The 26,437-nt window shown below is 47.4% G+C and overlaps 1 protein-coding gene across 6 annotated transcripts in view; it reads right to left on the bottom strand.

Annotated features, from left to right (window-relative positions):
• DAPK2 (death associated protein kinase 2) overlaps positions 1–23,659 on the bottom strand; it is a 118,136-nt gene extending 94,477 nt beyond the window's left edge. Inside the window, exons 1-2 of one of the 6 annotated variants that reach the window (XM_047863961.1) lie at positions 23,552–23,659; positions 17,308–17,405 (exon numbers count right to left, since the gene is read on the bottom strand). In XM_047863961.1, coding sequence (XP_047719917.1) covers positions 17,308–17,399 — 92 coding nt within the window. In that variant the 5' untranslated portion in view covers positions 17,400–17,405; positions 23,552–23,659. Of the gene's footprint in view, positions 1–17,307; positions 17,406–22,735; positions 23,199–23,242; positions 23,517–23,551 lie in introns of those variants that run through there. The other 5 variants (XM_047863960.1, XM_047863959.1, XM_047863962.1 and 2 more) reach the window with 5 other exon arrangements.
• Between the last annotated feature and the right edge of the window lie 2,778 nt (positions 23,660–26,437).

The following is a 26,437-nucleotide window of genomic DNA, read 5'->3' as shown; positions in this document are numbered from 1 at the left end:
TGTATGTTAACTAACTGGAATTAAAACTTAAAGCTTTTTTTTTTAAGTTTATTTATTCATTTTGAGAGAGAAAGGGAGAGCATATGCACGCAAGCAGGGGAAGGGCAGAGAAAGAGGGAGACAGAAAATCCCAAGCTGGTTCCATGCTGTCAGCACGGAGCCCAACTTGGGGCTCGAGCCCACAAACCATGGGATCACAACTTGATGACCTGAGCCAAAACAAAGAGTCTGACACTCAACTGACTGACCCACTCTGGCATCCCTGGAATTAAAACGTTTAAAAACATTTAGGGGTGCCTGGGTGGCTCAGTCAGTTGAGCGTTGGACTCTTGATTTCAACTCAGGTCATGATCTCAGTTTATAAGACACAGTTTGTGCTGACAGTGTGGAACCTGCTTGGGACTCTCTCGCTTCCTCTCTCTGCCCCTCCCCCACTTGCCCACACTCTCTCTCTCTCTAATTAAATAAACTTAAAAAATAACATTTAAAAATAAAAGGCTCAGACAGAGGGGCACAGCAGCTAGGGTGGAGAAAGTTTATGAAGTACTGAGAGGTAAGTTTGGGCAAGAAGAATAGGCAAAATAATGGAACTAAGTCAGCCACAGCCTTCAGTTTAGTTGGCCAGCCACTTATTCCTGACTCTGTGCCTGACAGAATCTAGGGAAGACATGGCTTTAACATTGGCCTAAATCATTTTCCCTGCAAAGAGGAAGCTAAAGTGGCAACAAAAAGGAAAGGCAAATAAATCAGAGCCATATACCTGTGGGCATAGAGTACAGCTTTACAAGAGTAACCAACCACCCAAGTGCCACTTAATATCTGGCCACTGGGCAATGTCACAGAGAAAACAGAAAATGTACAACAGAGTTATTACTAAATGAGCACCTGTAGTTATTAATGTTGCTTCGGTTCTAGTCTCAGTTAATGCTCATGTTCTTCAAAGCATTAGGCAAAGGTTCTCTAGACTTATTGGGGGAAACTCTTATTTAGAAAGAGCTTCCTAAAGTCAGCATAATTAGGGTTTGAGCTAGGATACATACAAGTATACGTCACTTCACCCAACAGACAAGATCCCTAAAGAGTGGACTCTTTGAAAGTCAAATCACTTTTTTTAAGGCCCAAGAAAGAAGGACTTGTGCATGGTGACCACTTCTGTGAAGAACAGACTACTTAAAATTTAAAAATTATTCTGAAGAGCTCACAGTGCATTGAAGAGGTAGGGCATATGGTATCTTGGGACCCTTCTGGTTTAAATTCTGATAGCGTGATCACAAATGACTTTCCAAACCCCTTGGGGTATGTGCCAGAATTTTTCTGACAAGAGAGATGGGAGACTCACAGTTGGTATCAGTATGGATCTGCCACCACCTCGTTACCTTCCCTGTTAGCAGCTGCCATACTCACTCACCAATCCCTCAGCAAGGGTTTACTGAGTCTTTTCTTTCTGCATGAAGGATGCAAGACAGTGAAGCCCTGAAGACAGGGGAGACCATCCCTCCCCTGAAGAGCTTTCAGATCTCATCACCTCACATTCTCTACAGCAGTTCACTCCTCCTTAGCCTGACTTCCATGCCCCTGTCTCTCTCCAGTCCCATTAACCTTTCTTCCAATGTAAAACCAGCAAGAAATCCAAACTCCTGAGCGTGAAATACTTAAAAAGCAATATGTTCTATATGATACAAGAAATACATATTAAATGTGGTTTTTTTGGCTTTTCTTTTTTCTTTAATATGAAATTTATTGTCAGATTGGTTTCCATATAACACCCAGTGCTCATCCCAACAGGTGCCCTCCTCAGTGCCCATCACCCACTTTCCCCTCCCTCCCACCCCCCATCAACCCTCAGTTTATTCTCAGTCTTTAAGTGTCTCTTATGGTTTGCCTCCCTCCTTCTCTAACTTTTTTTTCCCCCTTCCCCTCCTCCATGGTCTTCTGTCAAGTTTCTCAGGATCCACATAAGAGTGAAAACATATGGTATCTGTCTTTCTCTGTATGACTTATTTCACTTAGCATAACACTCTCCAGTTCCATCCACGTTGCTACAATAGGCCATATTTCATTCTTTCTCATTGACAAGTAGTATTCCATTGTGTATATAAACCATAATTTCTTTATCCATTCATCAGTTGCTGGACATTTAGGCTCTTTCCATAGTTTGGTTATTGTTCAAAGTGCTGCTATAAACATTGGGGTGCAAGTGCCCCTATGCATCAGCACTCCTGTATCCCTTGGGTAAATTCCTAGCAGTGCTATTGCTGGGTCATAGGGTAGATCTATTGTTAATTTTTTGAGGAACTTCCACACTGTTTTCCAGAGTGGCTGCACCGGTTTGCATTCCCACCAACAGTGTAAGAGGGTTCCCGTTTCTCCACATCGTCTCCAGCATCTATAGTCTTCCTGATTTGTTCATTTTAGCCACACTGACTGGCGTGAGGTGATATCTCAGTGTGGTTTTTATTTGTATTTCCCTTATGAGGAGTGACGTTGAGCATCTTTTCTTCTCAAAGCTAGAACAAGCAATCCTAAAATTCATATGGCACCACAAAAGACCCCAAATAGCCAAAGTAATATTGAAGAAGAAGACCAAAGCGAGAGACCTCACAGTCCCAGACTTTAGCCTCTACTACAAGGCTGTAATCATCAAGACAGCATGGTATTGGCACAAAAACAGACACATAGACCAATGGAATAGAATAGAGACTCCAGAGTTGGACCCACAGAAGTATGACCAACTAATCTTTGACAAAGCAGGAAAGAATATCCAATGGAAAAAAATATTAAATGTTTTTTAGAAGATACAGAAAAGTATAAATAAAAAACGGTTAAATTTTCCATGGTCCTACCTTCCCCTCCTCCCCACCCCACCCCTGCGACCAATACCATTACATTTTTAATGGCTATCTTTTAGACTTTTGTCCATCTTCTGCAAGAGATGTAGTTCTAGCAAGAAAGGAATGTTGAGTATGATAGAAGCCATGCACAGCAGGGGTTGGTGGAGAGGGGAGAGGGGACATCTAAGCAGACGTCTGGTGTGAGCAAAGGCAAAGTGGTAAAATTAACATAGCCAGGACATAGGATAATACAGACACTTGCTCCATCAAGAGAAGCAAGAAATAAACCAACATCTCTGAGAGCCTGCTATGTGTCTCAAGTACTATTTCGAAGAAATGATCTCAGATCCAGTTGTATATTCTACACACATTGGGACATCTTAAAAAAATACAGATGCTAGAGCCCTACCCAAGACCTTCTAAACCTCAATTCCCTGGCATGTAGGCATGTTGTTTATTTATTTGTATGTTTTAAATCTCCTGTGTGATTCAGATATACCCCTGGGGATCACAACCATGGTGTTTCATGTTTCAGTCTTAATCTCGATCAATCCTCTGGAGTCAAGAAAGATCTACGTTCACATCCTGGCCTGATAAGGTAGGTAGTATGTTCCCCATTTCACAGATGAGAGAACCAAGGCTCAGAGAGGTGAAGTAACTTGCCCAAGGTCATGGTCACACAAGCAGTCACTAGTAGTCAGTTTTGCCCAGGTGTGACCCCCCCACATCTGAGGGATACATTCTCTGTATTGGAGAGGGATGGTTCAGCTGCCCCATTAGAGATGGCCCAGCCACAGACCTTGCTAGAAGGTAGTGAAGGTAGCAGCACTGGGAGCCAGGGGACTTGGAGGGGTGGGGGTGGAGCCAGGCCAACCTAGCCAGGACCTGGCAGTGCTTCCTGACCAGCAGAAAACTAACATCTTCTCAGAGACATGTGTGGACTCCAGGAAGATCCTATATCAGGGCGAGACATCAGAAAGAATGTCAGGACCCCAATCTCTACAAATGCTACAGTTAGCTAGTTCTGAAGGTGCTTTAAAAAATGTCTTTCTTTAAGACATTATTTTCAATATTGCTGCTTGGACCTGTGTTTACAAAATCTCATGGATACACAGCCTTGTCTCCACTTGATCAGGTCTCCCTGCTCTCAACAGTAGGGACTGGATTTTATGCCTCTGTTTCCTAATCTGTAAAATGGGGACAGTGACTTCCACCTGTCTGCCTACCCCAATCAAGAGTCTCATGATCAGATGAGTAACAGAGAAACTGCCCAACCCAGCTCCTTCCCATGAGCTCTTCAAAACAACTGACAACCAGGCTTTTAGCATAATGGTGTCCATATCTGTGACTATTTGCTGGGCACTTCCCAAATGCCAGGCTACACCCCTCACGTCTATGGCAGGAATGGGGAAAGTGGTATTTTGAAAGCTGCTCAGAGCTGTTACCATATGCTAAAAGAGACAGAAGACTCCATCATGGGGGCAGGGCAAGTGCAGGTCAGAGATGGCTGTTGTTTGGGAAAAACTTGAAAGGGCCTTTCATTCAGGATAAAAAGGCCAGGGTCCACTCAGGGAGAGGTCGCAACAATAAGGAGCTAAACTGGGTATATGTGAAGAAAAGGGGGTCTCCTCAGTGTACCCTGCAACCAATCTCGGTGTTGAGGGAAGGCACTCAGAAGTGGGCCCGAGTCTGTGCCTGACACGAGGTCACAGAGGGAGATCAGCCTTGTCTTGAAGGAGGAAGGGGCCCCTGAGCCCAAGGCTCTGAGATATGGCTCCGATAACTGAGTTGTGAGTGCTCCCTGGGGAGAGCCAGAAAGGCTGGATTAGGAACAGGACTTCCTGTTGCCCTGGAATGGAATGTTCATTATTCTTATTCGGACATTAAAGAATGGGACCCCAGAAGGCTAGAAAACATGAAGAGACCTTGATTCCACAAGTGGTATTTCAACAGTTCTGTGAGACAGGGACCATCTTCTGATGACAAAACAGCCCACGAGAGCGATGCTGTTGGAGGTCCAACCTGCTCATAGCAGCAGAGTCAAAATCATACCAGTGCCTGGTGGCTCCAGCACCCAGAACAGTCACTGTCAACCTCCTGTGCTGAGCCTGTCCTCCTGCCGAAGTCCCTCAGCTGCCCTTCTCTCCTCTGCCCTGTCTCCTCAGCTGAAAAGACGGGACAGAGAGAAGGGGGACTGTCCTCCAAAAGACTGGTACAAACTCTTTGCCTCCTAGAACCACACTGTAGCTAAAGTCTCCTCTGTAGCTTGTGGGCTCTGCCCCAGGGTACCAAATTAACCTCACCCCAAGGAGAGAAGGATATTTCATCACCCCCTAGGCCCTGTGGCCACGACACCAGGGGCCAGCAGCTCAGAATTCAAGATTAGGGTTCTGAGGTCTCAGAGTTAGATGCTGGCTGCCAAGGACTGGGGATGAGCAGGGAGGCAGTGCCAGCCCTGGAGGTACATCAAATGCAGGACAACTGGGCTCTCAGCAGATCTCCTCCAATAGTCCACCAAGAGCGTGAACCAACTGTATCAACCTCCCTCTTTGTTCTCTGGAGGGGACCTGAGGGTCTCAGGCAAAAAGATAACTCTGGGTGGGGTGCTTGGGTGGCTCAGTCGGTTAAGCGTCTGACTTTGGCTCAGGTCATGATCTCACAGTTCATGAGTTTGAGCCCTGCATCGGGCTCTGTACTGACAGCTCGGAGCCTGGAGCCTGCTTTGGATTCTGTATCTCCCAACCTCTCTGCCCCTCCCCTGCTCATGCGCGCGCTCTCTCTCTCTCTCTCTCTCTCTCTCTCAAAAATAAATAAACATTAAAAAAAAATTTTTTAAAGAAAGAAAATTCTGGGCATCTTGGTACCTCAGCAGGAGTACTGGACCAGGAGTCAGAAGTCTTGGGCTTAATTCCTAGCTCTGGCACTTACTATGGCAAGTCAGCTGAACTTGCTAAGCTCTAGCTTTCTCACTTTTAAAATGGGAGAAACATTTCTCACCACATAGGGCTGCAAGAGCCCTACACAAGCCACATAATGAACACCCACGCCTAGTGCAGGACCAGATTTAGAGAAGACACTCAATCCCTAATACCCAGAGTTCCTTTCCCTTCTTCTTACCCTGGCACTCTCTGAAGGACAGGATGAACCTAGGTAGACAGTGGTTCTGAAACTGTCTTCCTGGAGGTTCTTCAAGGGCTATGAGAGGGAGGACAGGGAAGGGAGGCAGGTGGACCTCTGCTAACCCCTTCTTCATCCTTTTCCATAACAGCACCTTCACCTTGATCAGTTTATATCCTGTTCCCCACCCTACAATAATCCATTTTTTAACGTGTTGCTGCTTAAATAGTAAACTCTACTGAAGATCAGGAGTAGTCACATTTTTCCCCAAAGAGCCAGACAGTAAATATTCTGCATTGCAGATCAAGAAGCAAAATTAAGGATATGACATAGGTATTTATATAATGAGGGAGAAAATAAACATTTCCACAAATTTTTAGTTGATGAAATTCAAAATATAGTAAGAAATGAGTTTTGTTTTGTTTGTTGTAATACAGGTCTTCCAATTAGAAGAACGGAACTTTTTTGGTGGGGGGAAAACATATTACTTAACTGGGGCCCAAAGTCTGTGCTTTCTATAATCAATCTGTTGGAACTGTTCATCTGTAAAACCAGTTCATAGCTCCAGGACCACTCAAACAGGTAGCGGACAAGATACAGCTATAGGGCTGTAGTTTTCTGTCCCCTGGACTAGATAGTGTAGGAGCCCATGCAGATTAAAGTTCTTGGGCTCTAAAGTCTGTTGAAGGCTGCTTTAGGGTCCGGGGCAATCTCCCAGAAAGACACAAAGGTCACAGCCATTACCTCTGTGGGAAGACCTGGAAGCTTCAGGGTTTCCTAAGACCCCCCACCAGCACTGTCCAAGCCTGGGATGCCTTACTGCAGCTGAGGTGATGCGTACCTCAGGCCTGAACTCTACCACTGGCCTCAGCTCTTACCCCTCATGTGGGTTTCCCCAGCAAGAAGTAGAGGGGAACCATGCTCTCTCCTTTGCCCTCAAAAGCAGCCCCCTTTCCAGGCAACTCCTCTTTCAAGCTCTCATAAATCATTCTTTCTTTTTTTAATTTTAGGGAGAGATAGAAAGCACGAGTGGGAGAGAAGGACAGAGGGAGAAAGAGAGAGAGGAGAAAGAGAGAGACAGAGAGAGATTGAATCTTAAGCAGGCTCCGTGTTCAGCACAGAGCCTGACTTGGGGCTCGATCCCATGACTCTGTGATCATGACCTGAGCCAAAATCAAGAGTTGGACGCTCAACCAACTGAGCCACGCAGACACCCCTCAGAAAACTTTCTTTTAGACCCTTTCCAGCCAGCTTCTAAAAGTATGGACAAAGAAGTGGAATCTTGTGCTGGACTTTCTTGGTTCCCTAAAGACCTCGTATCCCCTCCCTCTTGGGGGAGGGAGGCAACACCATCGGGCTATAGGGAAGAGTTCTCTACCTCTGGTCCTGACAAGGCTGGGTCAGGTAAATTTCCAGAGCCTCATTTCCATCATTTATAAAATGGGAATGATTACATTTGCCTTACCTGCCTTCTGTTGCTCTCAAAACTTCACATTCTCCAATGACCAAAAATGCAACGAAATGAAAATGAAATGTAAACACACGAAAGAGGGCAAAGTTGCAGAGAGAATAAAGTTTGGAACTAAGGGAGAAGCACAGGAGACTCGAACCACTTTAAATTTTCCCACTGTGAAAACATGAATGTGTCTTTACAAAACTTTTAAACTGCCAAAAACACGCAAAAACACAATGAAAGTATATTGACAAAGCCATACAGAAATAAGCACCTGCTGGTGAGCTGTCAAACTGATTCGGTATCTAGTTTCAACCATTACACAAATCAGTCATAGTCTTTGACCCAGTATTTCACCCTGGGAGTATGCCCAGCAGAAATAATGCAGAGAGGAAATTCAACAAATATGTCCACAGAAACATTTATTTTTAGCAGTGAGAAATAACAGGGGGAACTTAAGTAAACTGGGAATGTCTACATAGCAGAACACTATGAAGTTAACAAAAGTATATAGACTGTATTGTATCTTTTTTTTTTTAAGGCTAGCATTCTTCAAAAATACCGGTGTCATGACAAAGTAAAGCTGAGGCATCATTCCAGATTAAAGGGGACTAAAGAGAGATGACAGCAAAATGTAGTGTATGATCTGCATTGGATCTTGTTCTGCAGGGAGAAAACTGCTATCAAGAATTGACAAAATTGGGGTGCCTGGCGGGCTCAGTCAGTTGAGCATCTGACTTTGGCTCAGGTCATGAGGTCACAGGTCATGAGGTCACAGGTCATGAGGTCACAGGTCATGAGTTCGAGCCCCGCATTGGGCTTTGTGCCGACAGCTTGGAGCCTGGAGCCTGCTTCGGATTCTGTATCTCCCTCTCTCTCTGCCCCTCCCCCACTTGCACTCTGTCTCTCAAAAATGAATACGCATTAAACAATTTAAAAAAAAAAGAATTAACACAATTGGAACAAGGGTGACAGCTTGAATAAAAACATTATATCAGAGTTAAATGTCCTAAATTTGAAGACTGTACTATGGATATGAAAGAGAATAGCCAAGCCCTTAGAAGATGCATAATCAAGTATTAAGGGATAAAGAGGTATAATGTCTGCAACCCACTCTCAAATGGCTTAGAAGCAATAATAGATAAGTAGAAAGAAGGAAAGAAAGAAAGAAAGAAAGAAAGAAAGAAAGAAAGAAAGAAAGAAAGAAAAGAGAAAAGGAAAGGAAAGGAAAGGAAAGGAAAGGAAAGGAAAGGAAAGAAAAAGAGAAAGAAGGGAGAGGAGCAGGGGGAAGAGGAGGAGAGGGGGAAGGAAGGAGGGAGGGAGAAGCCAAAATGTTAAAAGGCTGTATCTGAATAAAGAATATATGGGAGTTGTTAGTCTGAAAACTTTTATTAAACTTGCAATTATTTTGAAATGGAAAATGTTTAAGGTATATGGACTCTGGATACACAGAAAGGTATAAATAAAACGTCAACCCAAAAACAACACAACACAAAATGTGCATACTGGCGATGAGGTAGAAAAGAGAGTGTATGCTGTGGATATAGGTATATCATGATTTCAGTGATCCCCACATAAGCACCTCCTTCCAGCTCTTACAGTTTTCATAACGCAAACTGAGCTCAACGAGACCTACCCCTCAGGGCGAGCGATTCGCCCTGTGTGCCAGCTTCTGACGGAAGCGTGGGCAATGCAGCCACTTTGTTTGAGTGGCTTTGTGCTTTGTTTTCCTAACAATGAGTGATGAAAGCACCTCCCTCCTTCATCCGTGGCCTCTTGTCATCCAGGGCCCTCTGCGGTCACTCGTCCTCCTGGCAGCCCCATCCCTTCGACCACCACCATGTGCTCTCTTGCCCAAGCCCAGGCCTGCTGCCCCTCAGTCTCTGGCAGAGCCCTTACCTTGGGGTGGTCATCTGCCATCTCCCGGATTAGACTGTGAGAAGCTGTCCTACTGCCAGGGTGATGGTTTCCTCCTCTGAACAACTGGCACATGTTTTAGGGGTCCCCCTATTAGCTCATGGACTGTTCTATCTCATTTCACTAGCTTTTGAGGAGAGTATCCTTGTGCCCCAGCTGAGCCTGAGTTCTTCTGGGGCAAGGCCTGAGCCCTAAATGGTGCCCATCACACAGTGGGTGCCTAGAAAGAGGCATCGGACTATGACAATGACCTAAAGTACAGATGTGTACGTATGCATCCACACACCCCACTCATCTTTCAGAAACCACTAGCTCGCCTAAGAGACAACTATGGCCCAAAAGGCTTCCCTGCCACTAACACCAAGCTGAGAGCTTCCTGGGCCTGAAGAAGATAAGCCTGGTGTTAGTGGCAGAGAAGCCTTTTGGCATGAGTGACAAAAAGAGTCCATGTAAAACTTCCCTGAGCCTCAGTTTCCTCATCTGGGGAGTGGGAATGTGACCCAGCTCATATTGTTCTAGAAGGATGGGAAGCACTCGGCACAGACACTGATGTGAGTGCAGAAGATTCTTAACATATGTCAGCCACTTTCACCTTCCCAGCAACAGGAAATATAAACACGTATGCTATCAGAGAGGCACAAAAATCCCAGCCCAGAGTAGGTGACAGGACTCTGTCCAGAAAAGTTTCTGGCTTTTATTTCTGACTTTCTCTAAGATTTGTTGTGTTGCACCGAGTGGAATTTCCCAGCTGGCTTCTCCTTGATGAGGTAGATCTGTATTTCCTGAGCCAGTTACCTAGCATTTTGGAGACTGAGTTTCTTCATCTATAAAACAGGAGTAATAACTCTTCTCAGGACGTTATAAGGATTAAATATAATAACGTGTGTCCAGGAAATGGAAGTCATTTTTGCATTTTGTTTCCCACTTTGTGTTTGCAAAATTCTGAACGTTCATGGATGCCAAGGTCTATGGGTGCTGGGGACTTGGCTGAGGTTTTCTGCCTCAGATTTAATTCTGAGTAGGTTCCAGATAGCACTGCAGTCTCCTGATGGGTATCTGTGGGAGCCGAGCACTTATCAAGTGCTCTGGACACTATAGAGGGGCGCCCCGCCTGGAGGAATCTTCAGTGGGAAGATGACCAGTGAACTCTTTCAGGTAACATGAGGTATGATGACCTGAGCACTTAACAGGGATGTGGGTCCAGAATAAGCAGTAATTACGTCTACAGAACAGGGTGGAGTAGGATGGGGTGAGTCAGGCTTTGCTAGGGAGAGAGCATTTGACCTAGACCTTGAAGGAAAAATTTAACTTATCCAAGAGCAAGGGAACAGCAAGAACAAGGAGAAGTCACCGAAGTTGTTGGGACCTTCGGCCTCTGTCTCAGTGCTATAGTGACACTCAAAGTAAGAACCTAGGGGACAGGGTGGGGGCTGGGTGAACTAGATGACGGGGATTAAGGAGTGCACTTGTTGTGATGAGCAGCGGGTGTTGTATGGAAGTGTTGAATCACTATATACACCTGAAACGAATATTACACTGTATGTTAACTAACTGGAATTAAAATAAAAACTTAAACAGACAAACACAAACAAATAAACAAAATAAGAAAACCTACCTTCAAAAGAGCTGATGGCCCCAAACAAACAAATGTGAGATAGGCCTCATCTCATCCCTGGGCAATCCCGGGGCCATGAGCGCTGCCCTGCTCCCCCCTGGCCTCCCCACCCTGCCCCAGGAGCTCAGCACTTGGGAGAATGTTAACTCTGAGCTTATGTGCCTCAAGCAGACACAAAAGAGAAGGGGATGTGTGGGTGTGAGAAACAGCTCTGGAAAAATGAGAAGGTAGAAGTCAGAAATAAAAATAGTTGGCTGAGTTAAGGCTACTAATTTCTTATTGGCTTATCTTCTCTAGTTTTTTATTAAAAAAAAAAAAAAACTTTCATCCAAAATAAGTCTCCAAGATCTCTATATACTGCTGTGAAAGATATTCAGGGGCACCTGGGTGTCTCAGTCAGTTAAGCCTCTGACTCTTGCTGTTGGCTTAGGTCATGATCCCAGAATCGTGGATCAAGCCCCCTGCATCGGGCTCTGCACTGAGCATGGTGCTTGCTTGGGATTCGGGATTCTCTTTCTCTCTCTCTCTCTCTCTCTGTCCCTTTCTTCCACTTGTGCTCTCTCTCTCTCTCTAAAATTAAAAAATAAATTAAAAGATTTTTAGAGATAGTCAATGTATTTCATTAAGTGAATAAAGCAAGTTGTAGTTATGGTCATATGATCCCATCTGGGCCCCTGTACACACTTGCTTTGCTTAGAAAAGTTCTAAAAGGCATCAGAAGAAAATTATCATCAAAGTCTAGCTGTGGGCATGAGACAAGGAAGGAGGGTAGAGGGAGTTGACCTTTTACTTGAACTCTTCAGAACTTTATGACATTTGCCATGCATAACTTCTATAATAAAAAAAAAAGAAGTTTCTAATTTAAAAAGAAATACCAAAAGCCTCTTTGCTTCAAAGTTCACCTTGGAAACCCTTCCCCAAAGACTGCAACAGGTAAATCCAAACACTTATTATTGTTGTTTCCTATAGTGCTTTGTGGCTAGACTGGGCTATAGAAACCAGCCTGAGTAAATCTGAGCTCTACACATTCCTGTAGGTTTTGTTTCTCCCCCAAAAGAGGCTGCCCTGGCTAAGCTACATGTGTGATCTTAACCACTGAGAACCCCATCGGGTGACTCAGGTCTGGCAGGCAGCCCTGTCAATATGGATGTCGCAGCAAATTCCTCAGCTCTGTTTAGGAAGGGTGAGGTCCAGAACAGTGGCTCCTTCCCTGGCCCAAGGCTCCTGTCCCTACAAAAGGGGATTCTGCAGGTTACGTGCCTGGCAGGGTACCTTTCAGCCTTTCATACATGAGCCTCCTGTAAGTAGTAGCAAGGCTTATGGCTGTTGTCTTCACCAGGGAAGAGGGGAGTGGGGTGAGGGCATGTGTGGGGTAATGGTGAGGTAGGCTCCTTGACAGAGCTGGGGCTATGGATGAAAATTGAATGTACATATCGATAAACATTTGTTTGTTTGTTTGTTTGTTTGTTTGTTTGTTTGTTTGGAGAGAGAGCACAAGCAGGGACAGAGAAAGAGTGAGACAAAGAATTTAAAGCAGGCTCCAGGCTCCATGCTCTTGGTGTAGAGCCCGACATGGGGCTTGAGCTCACAAACTATGAGATCATGACCTGAGCCAAAGTCGGACACTGAACCAACTGAGCCACCCAGGCACCCCTGTATGTTTGTTTAAATTAGCACAGTGCAGTTTAAAAGCTTCTGGGGTGCCTAGGTGGCTCAGTTGGTTAGGCATCCGACTCTTGATTTTGGCTAAGGTCATGATCTCATAGTGGTGAGATTAAGCCCCTCGACAGGGGCATGGAGGCTGCTTGAGATTCTCTCTCCCTTTGTCCCTCCTGCCTTGTGTTAAATACATAAATAAATTAATTAAAAATATTTTTAAAAATAAAATAATATAAAAGCTTCTTTAAGTTCCACCTTCCATATTGCTTACTCTAGGACCTTGGACAAATCAGCTCACCTCCTCGGTGAGCTCGGCCTCACTTTCCTTATCTATAAAATGGAGATTTGGACTAACTTCTTGTTGAAATCCAGTTCAGCATAACATTTTATGATTTTATGTCAATGTAATAATCTAAGTAAAGGAAAGTAATATAAGCACAAGAAAGAAGAAAGCACTGATCATTACATGCTGCTTTCACTAAAATACCTTGTACTCTTGGGCATACTCCCCAGGGGGAGGGAGTATCTATCAGTGCCCTCCCCCTGGGGAACATCACTCCTTCCCCAATGCTCAACCTCCTGACTCTGACACTGTTGCTCTACTCTCAAGGTCAAACAGAAAAGACCACCCTACTATATATTCTCCTCCACTCCCTGAGAAGCATTCAAATGAGAGCAAAAATGAGTTTGTACGTTGTGAGTCCTTATGGTGTGGTAGCCAGAGCCCCAGACTAAGAATAGGCAGACCACCGGTCCCCATCCTGGTCTATGACTAGTTCCCCGAGTGACCTCGGACAAGTCACTTCCCCTCTCTGGACCTAGCCTTGTCTAAAAAGGAGGAATTGGATGGGTTTTTTCTTTATAAGTCCTGCTCTAATATTCCCCTGCTCTACCCTACCCTGGCTACCAAGGCTGGGAGAAGCCAGAATCTGTAGGTTGCAGCATTTCTCCAGCCACTCTCAGAAGCAGCAGACAATCTCCAGCATCCCCAGCAGGCTGGTACCAAAATGGCACAGCTAAGTATCTGCACTCAGCATGAAATCAGTTAAGAATCACATGGTCAAGCAGCTGAGGACCCTCCAGCCAGGGCACACTGTCCCAATCCAAAGGTGGATTTAGCAGCTCTACTCCCAGATGCTCTCTTACTTGTAGGATAAGGACATAAAGACATCCAAATGAATCAAAAACATGAGCTTTAGGGACCAGACTAGGCCAAGGAACAGAGTGAAAGATTCCTTGTTTGTTAATGCACGGTTTTAGTTAAGATATAACAGGCCTACAGAAAAAAATGCACATAAAGAGGTATGGCTTTTCATAAAGGATGTATCTGTGAAGTAAGTGCCCAGATCAAGAAACAGAACAATACCCACCCCATGGGACCTCCCTCATGCCGCCTTCCAGGCACTAGTTCTTTTGGAATAACCACTATTCTGACTTCCAGCACCATTGATTAATTTTGCCCATTTTGAGCTTTACCCAAATGGAATTATACAGTACAGACTCTTTTGCACCTGGCTTTCTTTACCCAACATTAGGTGTGTGAGCTTCATCTATCAGTACGGGTAAAAATGAAAAATGGTGTTGCTGTTTTCATTTTTGCACAGGAAGGACTGAATGAGGAGCTAAAACAGTAAGACATCCCTGAGTTTACCCTAGGGTGCTCACTGACAGCAGAGGAAGCAGGTTTACACGCACCTCTCCCCAAAATAAGCATGACCCAACAACTCTGTTCTTCCTGCAGAGTCCCACACCTCCCTCTTGGGGGCGCTCCAGAGGTGGGAGGCAGGGCCTTGGTGTCCCAAATATACTTCAAAGGCCAGAAGCTCTTGTTCATCGAGCACTTACCCTGTGCCTGGTTCCATGAGGGTACCATAGACTTGGCATTTCACTTGATTCCCACGACCATGAACTAGGTACTGTTATTATTTCTATCTTATGGGTAAGAAAATAGAGGCCCCAGAGAGGTTGAGTAAGCTGTCCTAAGGTTGCACAGCTAGGAACGGGACCCAAATCTCAATATGTGCCAAACCTTTCCACCACTCTGTGTTGACACAAAGCTCACTGGCCACGTGTCTAATACCTATGTCTCTAACCTCATCTAGCACTGCTCACCTACAGCTCAAGTTTCAGCAGCTCTGGGCCTGTGTCCATGTTGTTGCCTTTGCCTGCACCTTTAGCCCTCAGTTCTCAAATGGACAGTCACTTCCTCAGAGCAGCATTCCCTGACCACTTGGTCTCAACTCTGTCCCCTATTCTGTCTCAGTGCATCCTGTTCTCTCCTTGCACAGCCCTTAACACATGCCATAATGAATTATGCTCTTGGTTCCCCTGTTCACTGGTTTATAGCCTTTGTCCACCAGTGGATCATAAGCTGCAAAGGGACAGGAATGCATCTGCTGGTTTGCCACTACCTTGGACAGTGCCTGGCACAAGGAACCTCAGAACTTATCAGAAGCATGATAAGTAAAGAAAAGGAGGGGAGGAGAGAAAAAGAGGACTGTCCCTTCTGAATCTCAGCACTCATCTCCTGGCAGCTCTAGTTCCAGCCTGTTTATGGCCCCTGGCAAGATCTTCCCCTCTCTGAGTCTCAGTTTCCTCAGTTTTCAGATGAAGAGCCTGGAAGAAAGGATCTCTATAAGCCTTCTAGCTCATCTGGCCTCTAGACCACAAATCCTAGGATTTCAAGCCATTCCAAAGGCCTCAGGCCTTTTCAGCCTCTTACCTACCCTGTGTCCAGTCAACACTTTTGAAATGAGGGGGAGTCATCCAAGGTTCCCAGGCTGTGAGGTACAGGCCCTCCACCCTGCTATACGTGAAGGACCAGAGAAGAGGCCTCTTCCAGTTCTTAATAAAAAATGTTTTAATGTTTATTTATTTTTGAGAGAGAGAGAGACAGAGCGTGAGTGGGGGAGGGGCAGAGAGAGAGGGAGACACAGAATCTGAAGCAGACTCCAGGCTCCGAGCTGTCAGCACAGAGCCCAATACGGGGCTCGAACCCATGAACTGTGAGATCATGACCTGAGCCAAAGTCGGGACGCCTAACCGACTGAGCCACCCAGGTGCCCCAGGCCTCCTCCAGTTCTAATAGCCCTGATATACAAACTGGGGAGAGACGGGACTAAGAAGGAAGAATAGATGAATTCCCCCAGGAAACTGTTTCTACTTTTTTCCTCAGAGCCCCCGCCCCAACAAGGTCCCATCCAACTCTGGCCTTGGCATGTGCACGGCTGCCCCTATGGCCAGGCTGAACGTCCAGGACTGCAACTGTCCATGTCTTGCTCATATCTGTACCCAGAGCACTTGGCACAGACCCCCCATAGGATGTGGCCAAGGTGAGGCTACCGAATCAAATGCCACGGGCAAGGCCTGCCAGGGTCTGCTGCTGAGCTTGCCACTTTCTCCCTTGTATCACCAAGGTCAGGAGAAGCACCTGGCTTCCCATTCAGAGGCAGACTCCAACTGACCACCCTCCAGCCTCCGACCCTCTGTCTTCTTCCCACCCCTTCACCCCTGGATTGCCAGTGGCAGCCAGGTCAGGCAGAAGGCTGAGGACTCATTCCCCTCCAGGGTCTCTGCAGTCTTTGCTCCCCCACCCAGCCAGCTAGTCAGTCAGGACAAGCACTCCCTGGACTTGAAGTAACTGCACCTTCCTTTTGGAGTAAGGCTCCTCTGGCTTTGAAACTCTTTCAATTTTGTCTTTAAACATAAAAGAAAGTAAGAGAATTAGGCCTGACCCAAGAGCTCTATAAAGGGGAAAGGCCTCCTGTGTTGCATCGTGGATACAGCAAAGGCCCTAAACCCCCAAGTTTTTACTCTGCTGGGTGTGTGAAGGGGTGAGGCTTGGTGTACCGGTAAGCATATGTGAGTGTGTAAGTGCCATGCTCATTGGAAAGGGCATGACAGGTGTGCGGGTGCAAACTGGACTGGACAGACCTTGGCCACGTCACTCGCTGGCTGACCAATTTCAGGCAACTTGCTTAAACTCTTTGGGCCAGTTTCCTCACTTGCAAAATGAGAATGAAATGAATTCCCATCTCTTGCATTGCAGTGAGAATCCAACCCTAGGGCTGGTGATCTGTAATCACTAAAAAACTGTTTAAATATTAGCAGATTCTGGAAATGGAAGGCAAGAAGAGAGCTTGGGAAATCTTCATTCCTTTCTGAAGAGTAACTATTTTCAGATATCAGGACTTATCCCTGGCTGCATTCTAGATTTAGCAAACCTAAAAATGCACCCAATAACTCAGATCCTAGGAACCTTCGTGACGAGGCTCGCGTACCCTGTTACTCAACGTGAATCCATTTTCAGGAGGATTACTTCACCTCCCATTCAGGCACTGAGCTTATGAAACAAAATCCTGAGAGCCATGGAGAATCCTAAGTGGGACTCAGAGAAGAAAACCAACAGACGAGGTCTCAGTCCAGAACCTGGGAATGGCTTTGTGAGAAAAGTAACAGATGAAACGAGAATCATTTAGCTCACCATAACTGTCAGCCAGGCTATACTGAAAACCTAGAGCTCAAGAATTCTAGTCCCTTATGCCAGCAAGTATTTATTTCCACAGAGATGACTGTTTGCAGAGCTGCACATGAAGGTGAATGCCTCAGGATTGTTTTTAAAGTTTCCCACGAGTCCTGTGACAAGCCTGTGCCTACAAGATCAAGTGACAAGTGTACCAGGAGAGGCACCCCCTCCACCTCTCCCAGCATCTTACCTCCCCAGCTCCTCTCCGATGTCATAAAAGTCCTCCACCTTCTGCTGCTTGAATGTCTCCATGTTTGGGCTCTTCATTGAGGCCTGGAGCATACAGCCCTGAAACGGGAGGAAACGGGAGGTCAGGACAGCCATGAACACTGGTGGAAGCCTCAGAGTCTGGGCCTAAAAGTAATCAGCTTGCAAGGAGCTAATAATTTAACAATAATCCACAGCACTGGTTCCTTAAGAATTGCCCTGCTCACGCAAGCCTTTTCTCACCAATGACTGACGATATACGGTTCTTTTTTTTTTTTTTTTTAATATTTATTTATTTTTGAGAGAGAGAGCACAAGTGAGGGAGGGGCAAGAGGGAGAAGCAGGCTCCAGGCTCTGAGCTGTTGGCACAGAGTCTGACGCAGGGCTCCAGCTCATGAACCATGAGATCGTGACCTGAGCCGAAGTCGGACGCTTAATGGACTGAGCCACCCAGGTGCCCCTATACGGTTCTTATTTGATGTATACCAATTCAAATTTGTTAACGAGATAGAAAAAGAGCCCTCCTCACTTCTTCAGGTCTTCTCTGAACAAGTTCAGAGAAACAACACCATGGCCAGCTTCGGCAATTTGTACTCATGAAATCCAGGTCTACTGAGAAAAGAAGCAACCATACGACAGGAGAGCGAGCCCTCATCTTTGAGTCAGAAGTTCTGGATTCAAGTCCCAATTGCCTGGGTAAGTCATGTAAACTGTCAGAGACTCAGTTTCCTCATCTGTGAGATGGGTTAATACTATTTAATGCAAATCATGAAATTATTTTGTAAACTATAAAATGCTGTAAAAGGTAAGGGATTATCATCACCTCAGTTCCCTCAGGGGCTGTGCCACCCAACTGCGAGTCTGAACTGATTTATAAACTCTCTCACTCATCACCCCAAGGGAAAGATGGACGGGAGTGGTGTGACAAATCACAATAGGCACCAGGAGTCAGGAGCTAGAGGTTCTAGTTCCAATTCTGCCCACAACTAGCTCTGTGACCTCATCTCTTGTCAGAGGAGCCTCAGATTCCTCATGTATAAAATGGAGCCAACTGCCCGCCCAGATCACCTCAGTAAGAGCCAGAAGACAACTCTGAGCCATGGGGAGTGTTCACCACTACACCAGAAGAGACTGTATGCATCCTACCCTGGGATCCCCCTGCCCCAAGAAGCCCCACCCATTCTTGGAGTTCCATATGCCATCCTGGACAGCACCCCAAGGGCAGGGCCCAGGACACAGCCTGCAAATGACAAAGATAAACCCAGCTGCCTGTGGATGTGTCTTTCGAGAGTCATTAGCAAAGGCCTCTCAGAGCTCATTTTGGCTAGAGTTGGCAGCTTTTCTTCTGCCTGCCAATCAGATACCAACCACGCCCAGGGCCCCATGAGCCCCAAAAGACTGTTTTCACCAAGCTGGGTGGAGGCACCATTACATAAGGGTGAGTCTCATCAGTGCCAAGTGGCTGGAGCTGTTCCAACTCTCGGAAAATATATACATTTCACCCTCTTTCCTCCAATGCTGCCCCCTGCAAACCACAGCTCTATTACTGAGATGCAGCCTGCCTCCCTCCCTTCCATGGAGCACACATCCCTGAAGACCCCCAGTCAGAGCTGGCCTGGCTCCCCAGCCTGACTCTCCTGGTCACCTGCCGACCTCCTGCCCTGTCAGTGCACATGGTCCATCGGGCATCCTCCTCCCTCTTCGGTCTTCACCTTGTGCTTGGCCTGAGCCCAGCAAGCATGGAATACAAAAAAGGGCAGGCTCCCAGGGGCCCCAGTTGTAGACTAGCCTGGGTGTGTATTAGCTGTGTAACCCACACAGGTTGGCACCATCTTTGGGCCTCAGTCCCCTCATCTGTAAAAGGGGCTGATAACATCCATATCACCTACTTCACACAGTCCTGAGGGGTGGGGTTACTCAGTTCACACAACTAAAGAAAAGCAGAAAACTCCAAGAAGTTCTGTTGACAGATACACTGAGAGCAGCCCCTGGAACAGCTAAGATCCTCCATTTGGTGATAGGCCAGCTCCATTTGCTATCAGGAGCTAAGAGGGGTTCGAAGCAATCCCAGCTCCCCAACAAAATCATGAGCCCCTGCCTTGGGCTCTAGGGGCAGCCAGGGGCTCGGGGGCAAGGAGCCCCCTAAGGACAAACTAGGACCACTAGTTTAGCTCCAACTAACCTTTTTGGCCTTATCTCCCTCCCCCCACATACCTATAGTATAGCTAAAGTAGACCTTTCCCATTCCCCCAAAACTTCCACCCTTGCCATGCCTCAGCGCAACCTGGCCCCTTTCCATGGAAGGCCCACCTGGAGAGCCTCCCTAGGAAAACAGCTCTCTTCCCACAAGACCTAGCTCAAATGCTACCAACTCTGAGGCTCCATGACCCTTTTACTCATCAAAACAAATTAAAACCCCCTTCTCCCTTTCAGTTCCCAGAGAGGTCTCATCATACATTTTAGGGTTAGAGCTTTCGTATTTTGGCTCATAACTGTCTATGTCTAACCCAGAAGGAGAATTCACAGATTCCATAGTCACACCTGGGTTTAAACCCCAGCTCTACAACCTCTGCACACATTGAGCACAGGACAACTTTTCTAAGCTTCAAATTACTTACATGGAAAATGAATCTGGACAATGCCTACTGTTGGTGACTATGTGGAGAAATCAGAACTCTCAAACACTGCCAGGAGAAGCACACTCTGGGACAACCACTTTGGAAATCTGTTGGGCAGTTTCTATGAACATCCGTAAGGGAAAATGCATGTAGATGCCTTCCAAAATGGCCCATGTCAGAATGTTCACGGCAGCATTATTAGTAATAACTAAAAATTGGAAACAACCAAATGGCCATCAATAGAATAGATACGTAAATAGAGTTATACTCATGCAATAGAATTATTACACAACAATGAGAATAAATAAACTATGGCTACCTGCAACAACACAGATGAAACTCACAAGCCTAATAATGTTGAATGAAAGAAGCCAGACAGAAAAGATTACATACTGTGTGATTCCACTTAGGCAAAACTCATCTGTGGTGCTAAAAGTCAGAATAGTGGTTACCCCTGGGTAGGAGGTGATGTCTAGGACTCAAGGGGGTTTCAGGGTACAGGCAATGCTGTTTCTTGATCTGGGCAGTGGTTACATGGCTATGTGGTATGTACACTTACTTTGTATACAATCAAAATTTTACATAATAAAATATGAGACTAATATCTAGTTTCGGACAAAATGAGATATCATACGTAAAATGTTTTAAGTAGTGTCTAGATGGTTCCAACAAATATGAATTCCTTCCCTCCTGCCTACTGTCTTGGAGCCCCATGAGGGCAGTGGTGGTGACATTCTCACCTCTGTCCCCTTGTAGCAGCTGGTAGACATCAGGTGCTCCATAAATGTTGGTTGATTTAAATGTAGTGGCCCAGGCTCCATTCTCAAAGCCACTGCTCAGATGCTTCAAGTTAAAATAACCAATAACAACTTAAAGCCTCTTCCTGATATCTCTCCCCAAGATGAATTTGTGTTTCATCAATTTTCTCAATGTAGGAACATGAACTAAAGGGGAGAAACTCTGAGGTGGAATTATAATCACCAGTTAGGACCCAGAAAAGGCCCCAGGGCACAGGAACCTTTCGGGCCCTGAAAAGATGAAAGCACACGGCAGAGGGGAGGGACACAGCTACAGCTTTTGGTCAGAGGCACAGGCCATCAGCTCTAGACATTTCAAGGATGAAGCCCATCTTAATGCCCACATTTCTCTTAATGGAATTGCTAGAAATCATACTCCTGCCCCCAACCCTAATAGTAAGCAACACTTCTGAGGGTTAACACAGATTTCCTAGAACCTCACAAAAAGGGACCTCAAAGATCATTTAGGGGATTTTTAAACTCTGCTTCAGGAGCCACCAGCATGAGGAAGGGGAGGCACAGCAGTTCTACTTTATATTGTAAGTTAGGGCTCTGTGTAAGAATTCATGACGGTCGGGGGTGGGGGGCGGGGTGGTTGAAGACCACTGGTGTCTGGCCTAACCCACTTGTTTTACAAAAGAAGGAAACTAAGGACCAGACAGGGGAAGGGACTTATTGAGTCACACAGCTAGTCCACTCCAGCTGTTCTGCCCTGGGCGTCGATGACAGCACCCTCAACCCTGCTCATGCTGCTGAACATTCAGAGACCATCTCACCACCTCACCCAATATAAGTCAGTGACATGGGACCACTGCAAGGGAGCAGGCATGATGGTCCTCTTCTACCTCTCCCCACACTAGGAATCATCACCCAGGCTCTGAGGAGGTCATCCACAGAAGGAAAGGCGACCCTAGGGGCGCCTGGGTGGCTCAGTCGGTTGAGGTCTCGGCTCAGGTCATGATCTCACAGTTCGTGAGTTCGAGCTCTGCATCGGGCTCTGTGCTGACGGCTCAGAGCCTGGAGCCTGCTTCCGATTCTGTGTCTCATTCTCTCTCTGCCCCTCCCCTGCTCATGCTCTGTCTCTCTCTGTCTCAAAAATAAATAAAACATTAAAAAAAAATCTGAAAAAAAAAGGAAAGGGACTCCAGGATCACAGACCCCCTCCAGGCATTCAAGGCTTTGACGAACTCCAACCCCTGATAAAGAAACTTGGGCTCAGACATCAGCCATTTGCCTAAATTGACAAGAGAAAACCCCATTTTTCTAGTGAAGGTCCAGTCCATGTGCAGCCTGCTTGTTCACTCTCATATCTAATAAGGAGGCAAACCTGAGGGAGGTGGTCAGGACAGTTCAGGTCTCATTCCTGCCAGCTGGAAACTTGCTCCAGACCAGCACCCACCCACCCTCATCCACACCCCTGCACCCTCTGCCCAAGCCTCTCCCAAAGCAGCTGAATTATCAGTGGGGCCACTTTAGGTGTTAAAAACACATCTTAGGAGATGGGCGGTTTGGGGAAGAACAGGACTCTGAAAGTATTTGTGAAGAGGCCAAGGCGCCAGCTCCCCTTAGTCACCAGGACTCTCCCAGAAATACCTTACATGGACGCAGCTGGGAATCAGAGTCAGAAACCATAGCAGCAGCCCCCAGCTGCCCTCGGCTGGATTCTAGAGAACAAGGTGTCAGGGGCTGTGTTCTCTCCACATGCCCCCAGGGACCTTCTTCGCACCTGCTTCTGAGGCAACCAGCTATAACTTCCTCTCTTCCAGGGTGTACCCCTAAGGCACCACTACCTTCATGGCCTCAGTGTTCACCTCTTTCCTCCTTCCCAAAGTGAGACTACTAATTTCCGCATGGCAAAGTCACAGTGAGGGCTAGCCAGACCCACACATGCCATGAGGCATCCACAATGCCTGGTCCAGAATCAGGGTCAACAACTGACAATGCCTTCCTTCCTTTGCCCTTCTACCCCAGACCCACTGACTACCCCCATGCCCACCGTAGCTCTGGCCTCGGTCTGGGCCCCTGACGATGGGGACCACAGCTTCATTCTGCCACAAGCAAGCTGACTATGTACGGAGCAGCCTTCTTGAAACGAGTCCTTGTGCAAATGGGGAGAGGAGGTGTGCGAGGTGGCCGTTGCTGAGAAGACTGGCCCCTCTCCTCCCGCGAATCTGTAGTGCTCTCTCCATTAAGGCGCCCTACGTTGATGAAAGTCTGTCTCTATCTCTCGCCTGGGTGCCAGGCCTCGGCCCGCTGCCCCCACCCGGTCCCTCGGGTCAAAGTGCCAGGCTTCGGAGCGCGGCCCTCTGGGGCGCAGCGGGCAGGTCCAGGGCCGGCCACAGCGCCCAAGGGCAAGGCCGGCCATACCCGGGGGGGTGGCGTCAGGGAACGGGGCGGCGGGCTTGGGGAACCCGAGACAGATCCCGGGACCAATCTGTCCCCGCCAGCCTCAGCCCCGCGCGCCCCGTCCCGCCCGTCGAGCCCGCACACGGGCGCTACTCACGGCGGGAGGCTGCGCTGGGCGGGCACGGCGAGCACGGCAGGCGCGACCGGGTGCGCGGCGCTCGTCTCTGCTCTCCGGCCGCCCGCCCGCGGAGCCGCTGAGGAGCCGAGGGGGCGGAGCGGCCTGCCCGGTCCCAGGCGCCGGCTGGAGGCGCTCCCGGCCGCCCCGGGACGGGGCTCGGGGCGCCCCCTGCTGGGAGGCCCCTCCGGACAGCCCCGAGGTGAGGGCCGACAGCCTTCCACCAGGTCCGGCGACGCTTTCAGGAGTCAAGGGCGAGAGTCAGGGGCAAGACCCTCCAGGCGTCCTTACCGGCTCTGAGGTTCACAAGCTGTGTGGCCTTGGGCAAGTCAACGAACCTCTCCAAGCTTTATCTGGAAAATGATTTAAATGAGCTGCTGATAATGTGACGTAGCCTGGCACAATCGCTCAGACAATGTTATTTCCTTGTCCCTCCACCCCTAACCTCCACACACCCCCCCCCCGCCCCCAACACGCACACTGTGAGAGAGGAAGTCCCACTAGGGAATAGGCCGTTTCCTCCCTCCCAGCCAGAAGGCTCCCTGATATATTCTTCTGAGAACCTCACCACCCACGTTTCATAGCTGGGTAGGGGCTGAGATGGAGAGGGACACTCCCCTCCCTCCTCACCACCAAGCCCCAGCTTGGAAGCAGCCTAACCTCCTTCGCCCTCCGTACCCCCAGCCTCTGCAAGGTTGGTAAGTGAAGCCCCGCATCACCATCAAGCCTTCCTTAATAAAGGACTTGGCAGTGGATTCCTCCTCTCGTCCTTCTGCCAAGAATCCCAGGAGGGGAAAAGAAGAGTGAGAATGGAGAGGGTGATGGGAAGAAGGAAGCGGAAACAGAATCACAGCCAAGACAGAACTTCAAGACAAGAGACTGTTTAGCAAAAGGAAATGGAGGCCCCTTCCCAGAGTTTCCCTCCCTAAGTCACCCACAGGGCTCCTCAAGACAGTCCTAGAGGAAAAGGTGTTAGATTCAGAGCTCTGCCCTTTGGTTCAAAGCCCCGCTCTGCCATTCCCCATGTATAGTCTTAGGCATGGCACTCGAGCTTTTCCTTCATCAGTTAAGTGGGGCAAACAACCCTTCTTAGAGTGTCTAATGGAGCTTACATGGGGCTAAAACAAAAGCATGTGCAAGTTGCATCTAGAGGACCTCCACCAGTGTGGGCAACCTCTCCCCCACATACTGGGGGTACTGACAAGTACAGATGAGCCCCGCCCCCCAGCTGACCAGTGCCTGAGACAGCCCGGAAAAAGACCGCAGAACTTCCTTGTTTATAAACTTTCACATCCCAGGACAGTGCAGGCCCTGAGTCTCCTGTCCCAAGAACACCATGCTACCTGGAGTAATACCCAAGACCAGAGGTGGCTTCCAATGTCAGTGACAGAGAAGGACGCCCACTGAGCTTTCATCAGCATAGGGCGACCCTTCATCCTCACAGACCCTCAAAACGCACACACACACACACACACACACACACACACACACACTGCCCATTTCCAGTCATCTACTGCTATGTAACAAACCACCTCAGCCTTGGTGGCTTGAAAGAGCAATCTTGTCAGGCTCACAAATTCTGAGGGTCAGGAATTCAGACATTGCACTATTTGGCTTATCTCTGCTCCACAGTGTCTGGGGCTTCAACTGGGAAGACTTGAGTAGTTGGGAATGACTTGAATGGCTGGGAGATGGAATATTCTGGAGGCTTCTTCATTCACATCATAGCCTGGGCTATGATGCATCCAAGCTGGACTCGGCCAACACTGCCAGAACACCTACATGTAGCCTCTCCATCACTTCCCCTGTGAGCCTCATGCTTAACACCTAATGTGCAACAACAGCATTCCCCTTGCATGAAGTAATTCTTAGATGTGATACTTGGCAAATTAGTCAAAGAACATTGCAGCTGGAAGGGTCATTATCAATCACCCCAACCAGCCTGTCATTTTTCAGATGAGGAAACTGAGGCTCAGAAAAGAAAAAGTGACTTGCCCAAGGTCACACAGCTGGTAAGAGGCAGAGCCAGGATTAGAACCAGGCCTCTGCCAGATTCTGTTTGGTGTGCTTTCCACTGTACTTGTCAAATGCAAGTGCCTAAGGAGATACCATCTGGAAATGCATTTTTTGCTTAAGATTGAGTGAGCTTATCAGACCCTCATCTGACAGCAGCGACAGGACATTGAGCACTGAACATAGGACCAAAGTGGCAGTGGGCAGAGAAGGAAAGGTCCCAAGGGTGGGAGCAACAGTGCACATATTCCATAATGAAACCAGAGGAAGGGCCAGGTAAGAATCAAGCAATTCCACTCCAGCTCCTGCATGGTTCCAACGGCTGAGAAAATAGTACAAATGCCTCACTCTGGCAATTAAACTCCAGCCTACATTTTCCAGGCCTACACATACATCCTCTTCCGTCCTGTGGATGCACATCCAGCTCTTTGCCAGGTTGGATTATTGGCTGTTCCTACATCCATGTTTTTGTTTAAGCCACTCCACTCACCCACCCCCATCCCATCCTACAAAATCATACCCCTCCTTCAAGGGCCCTCTCAGGTATCATATCTTCCATGGAAACCTTCCTGATCTACCTCCAGCTGGCTTTCTCCCCTGAACCCCACCGCTCTTGGTTTGCACCTAATTGGCATTCCCCTTCCCCTGTTTTAGTTATCACTAGTGCCCACTTCTCTTTGCCTTTAGGGCAAGGACAATGGCTTGCTCATCTCTGTACCGAGGCAGTGTCTGATATCTCCAACCCAATAAAGTTTATTAAATTGGATTGCTAGAATGTAAATGTCGCAAGACCACAACTGTCTTGTTTCTGTTGTCCCCCAAGGATACCGAAGTACCTGGCACTTAGTGATCATATGTTGGTTGGAGAGATGTACGGTTCATTTCTTCCAACATGTGTCATCTCAGTGCCAAGAACTTTACTTCAAGGTAGATGCAATTATCCCTTTTTACAGATGTAGTAACTGAGGTTTGGGGAAGTTGACTTGCCCACCAAGCTCACCCAACTTGTAAGAGGCTGAGTGTGCTGTGAATCTGGCCTGTCCGTCTCCAAAATCCAGGATCTTTCTGTTCCTCTGCCCCTTCCACACACTGCTCTCCATGGAAACTTGAAAGTATTCTAAAACCGTGTCAATACAGGGGTTCTCAGCCATGGCTGCCCATCAG

The sequence above is a fragment of the Prionailurus viverrinus genome, chromosome B3 (assembly GCF_022837055.1).
Source record: "Prionailurus viverrinus isolate Anna chromosome B3, UM_Priviv_1.0, whole genome shotgun sequence".
Classification (NCBI taxonomy): Eukaryota; Metazoa; Chordata; class Mammalia; order Carnivora; family Felidae; genus Prionailurus; species Prionailurus viverrinus.
Note: the sequence above shows the minus strand (reverse complement) of the source record. Positions and strands in the feature narration are given on the sequence as shown.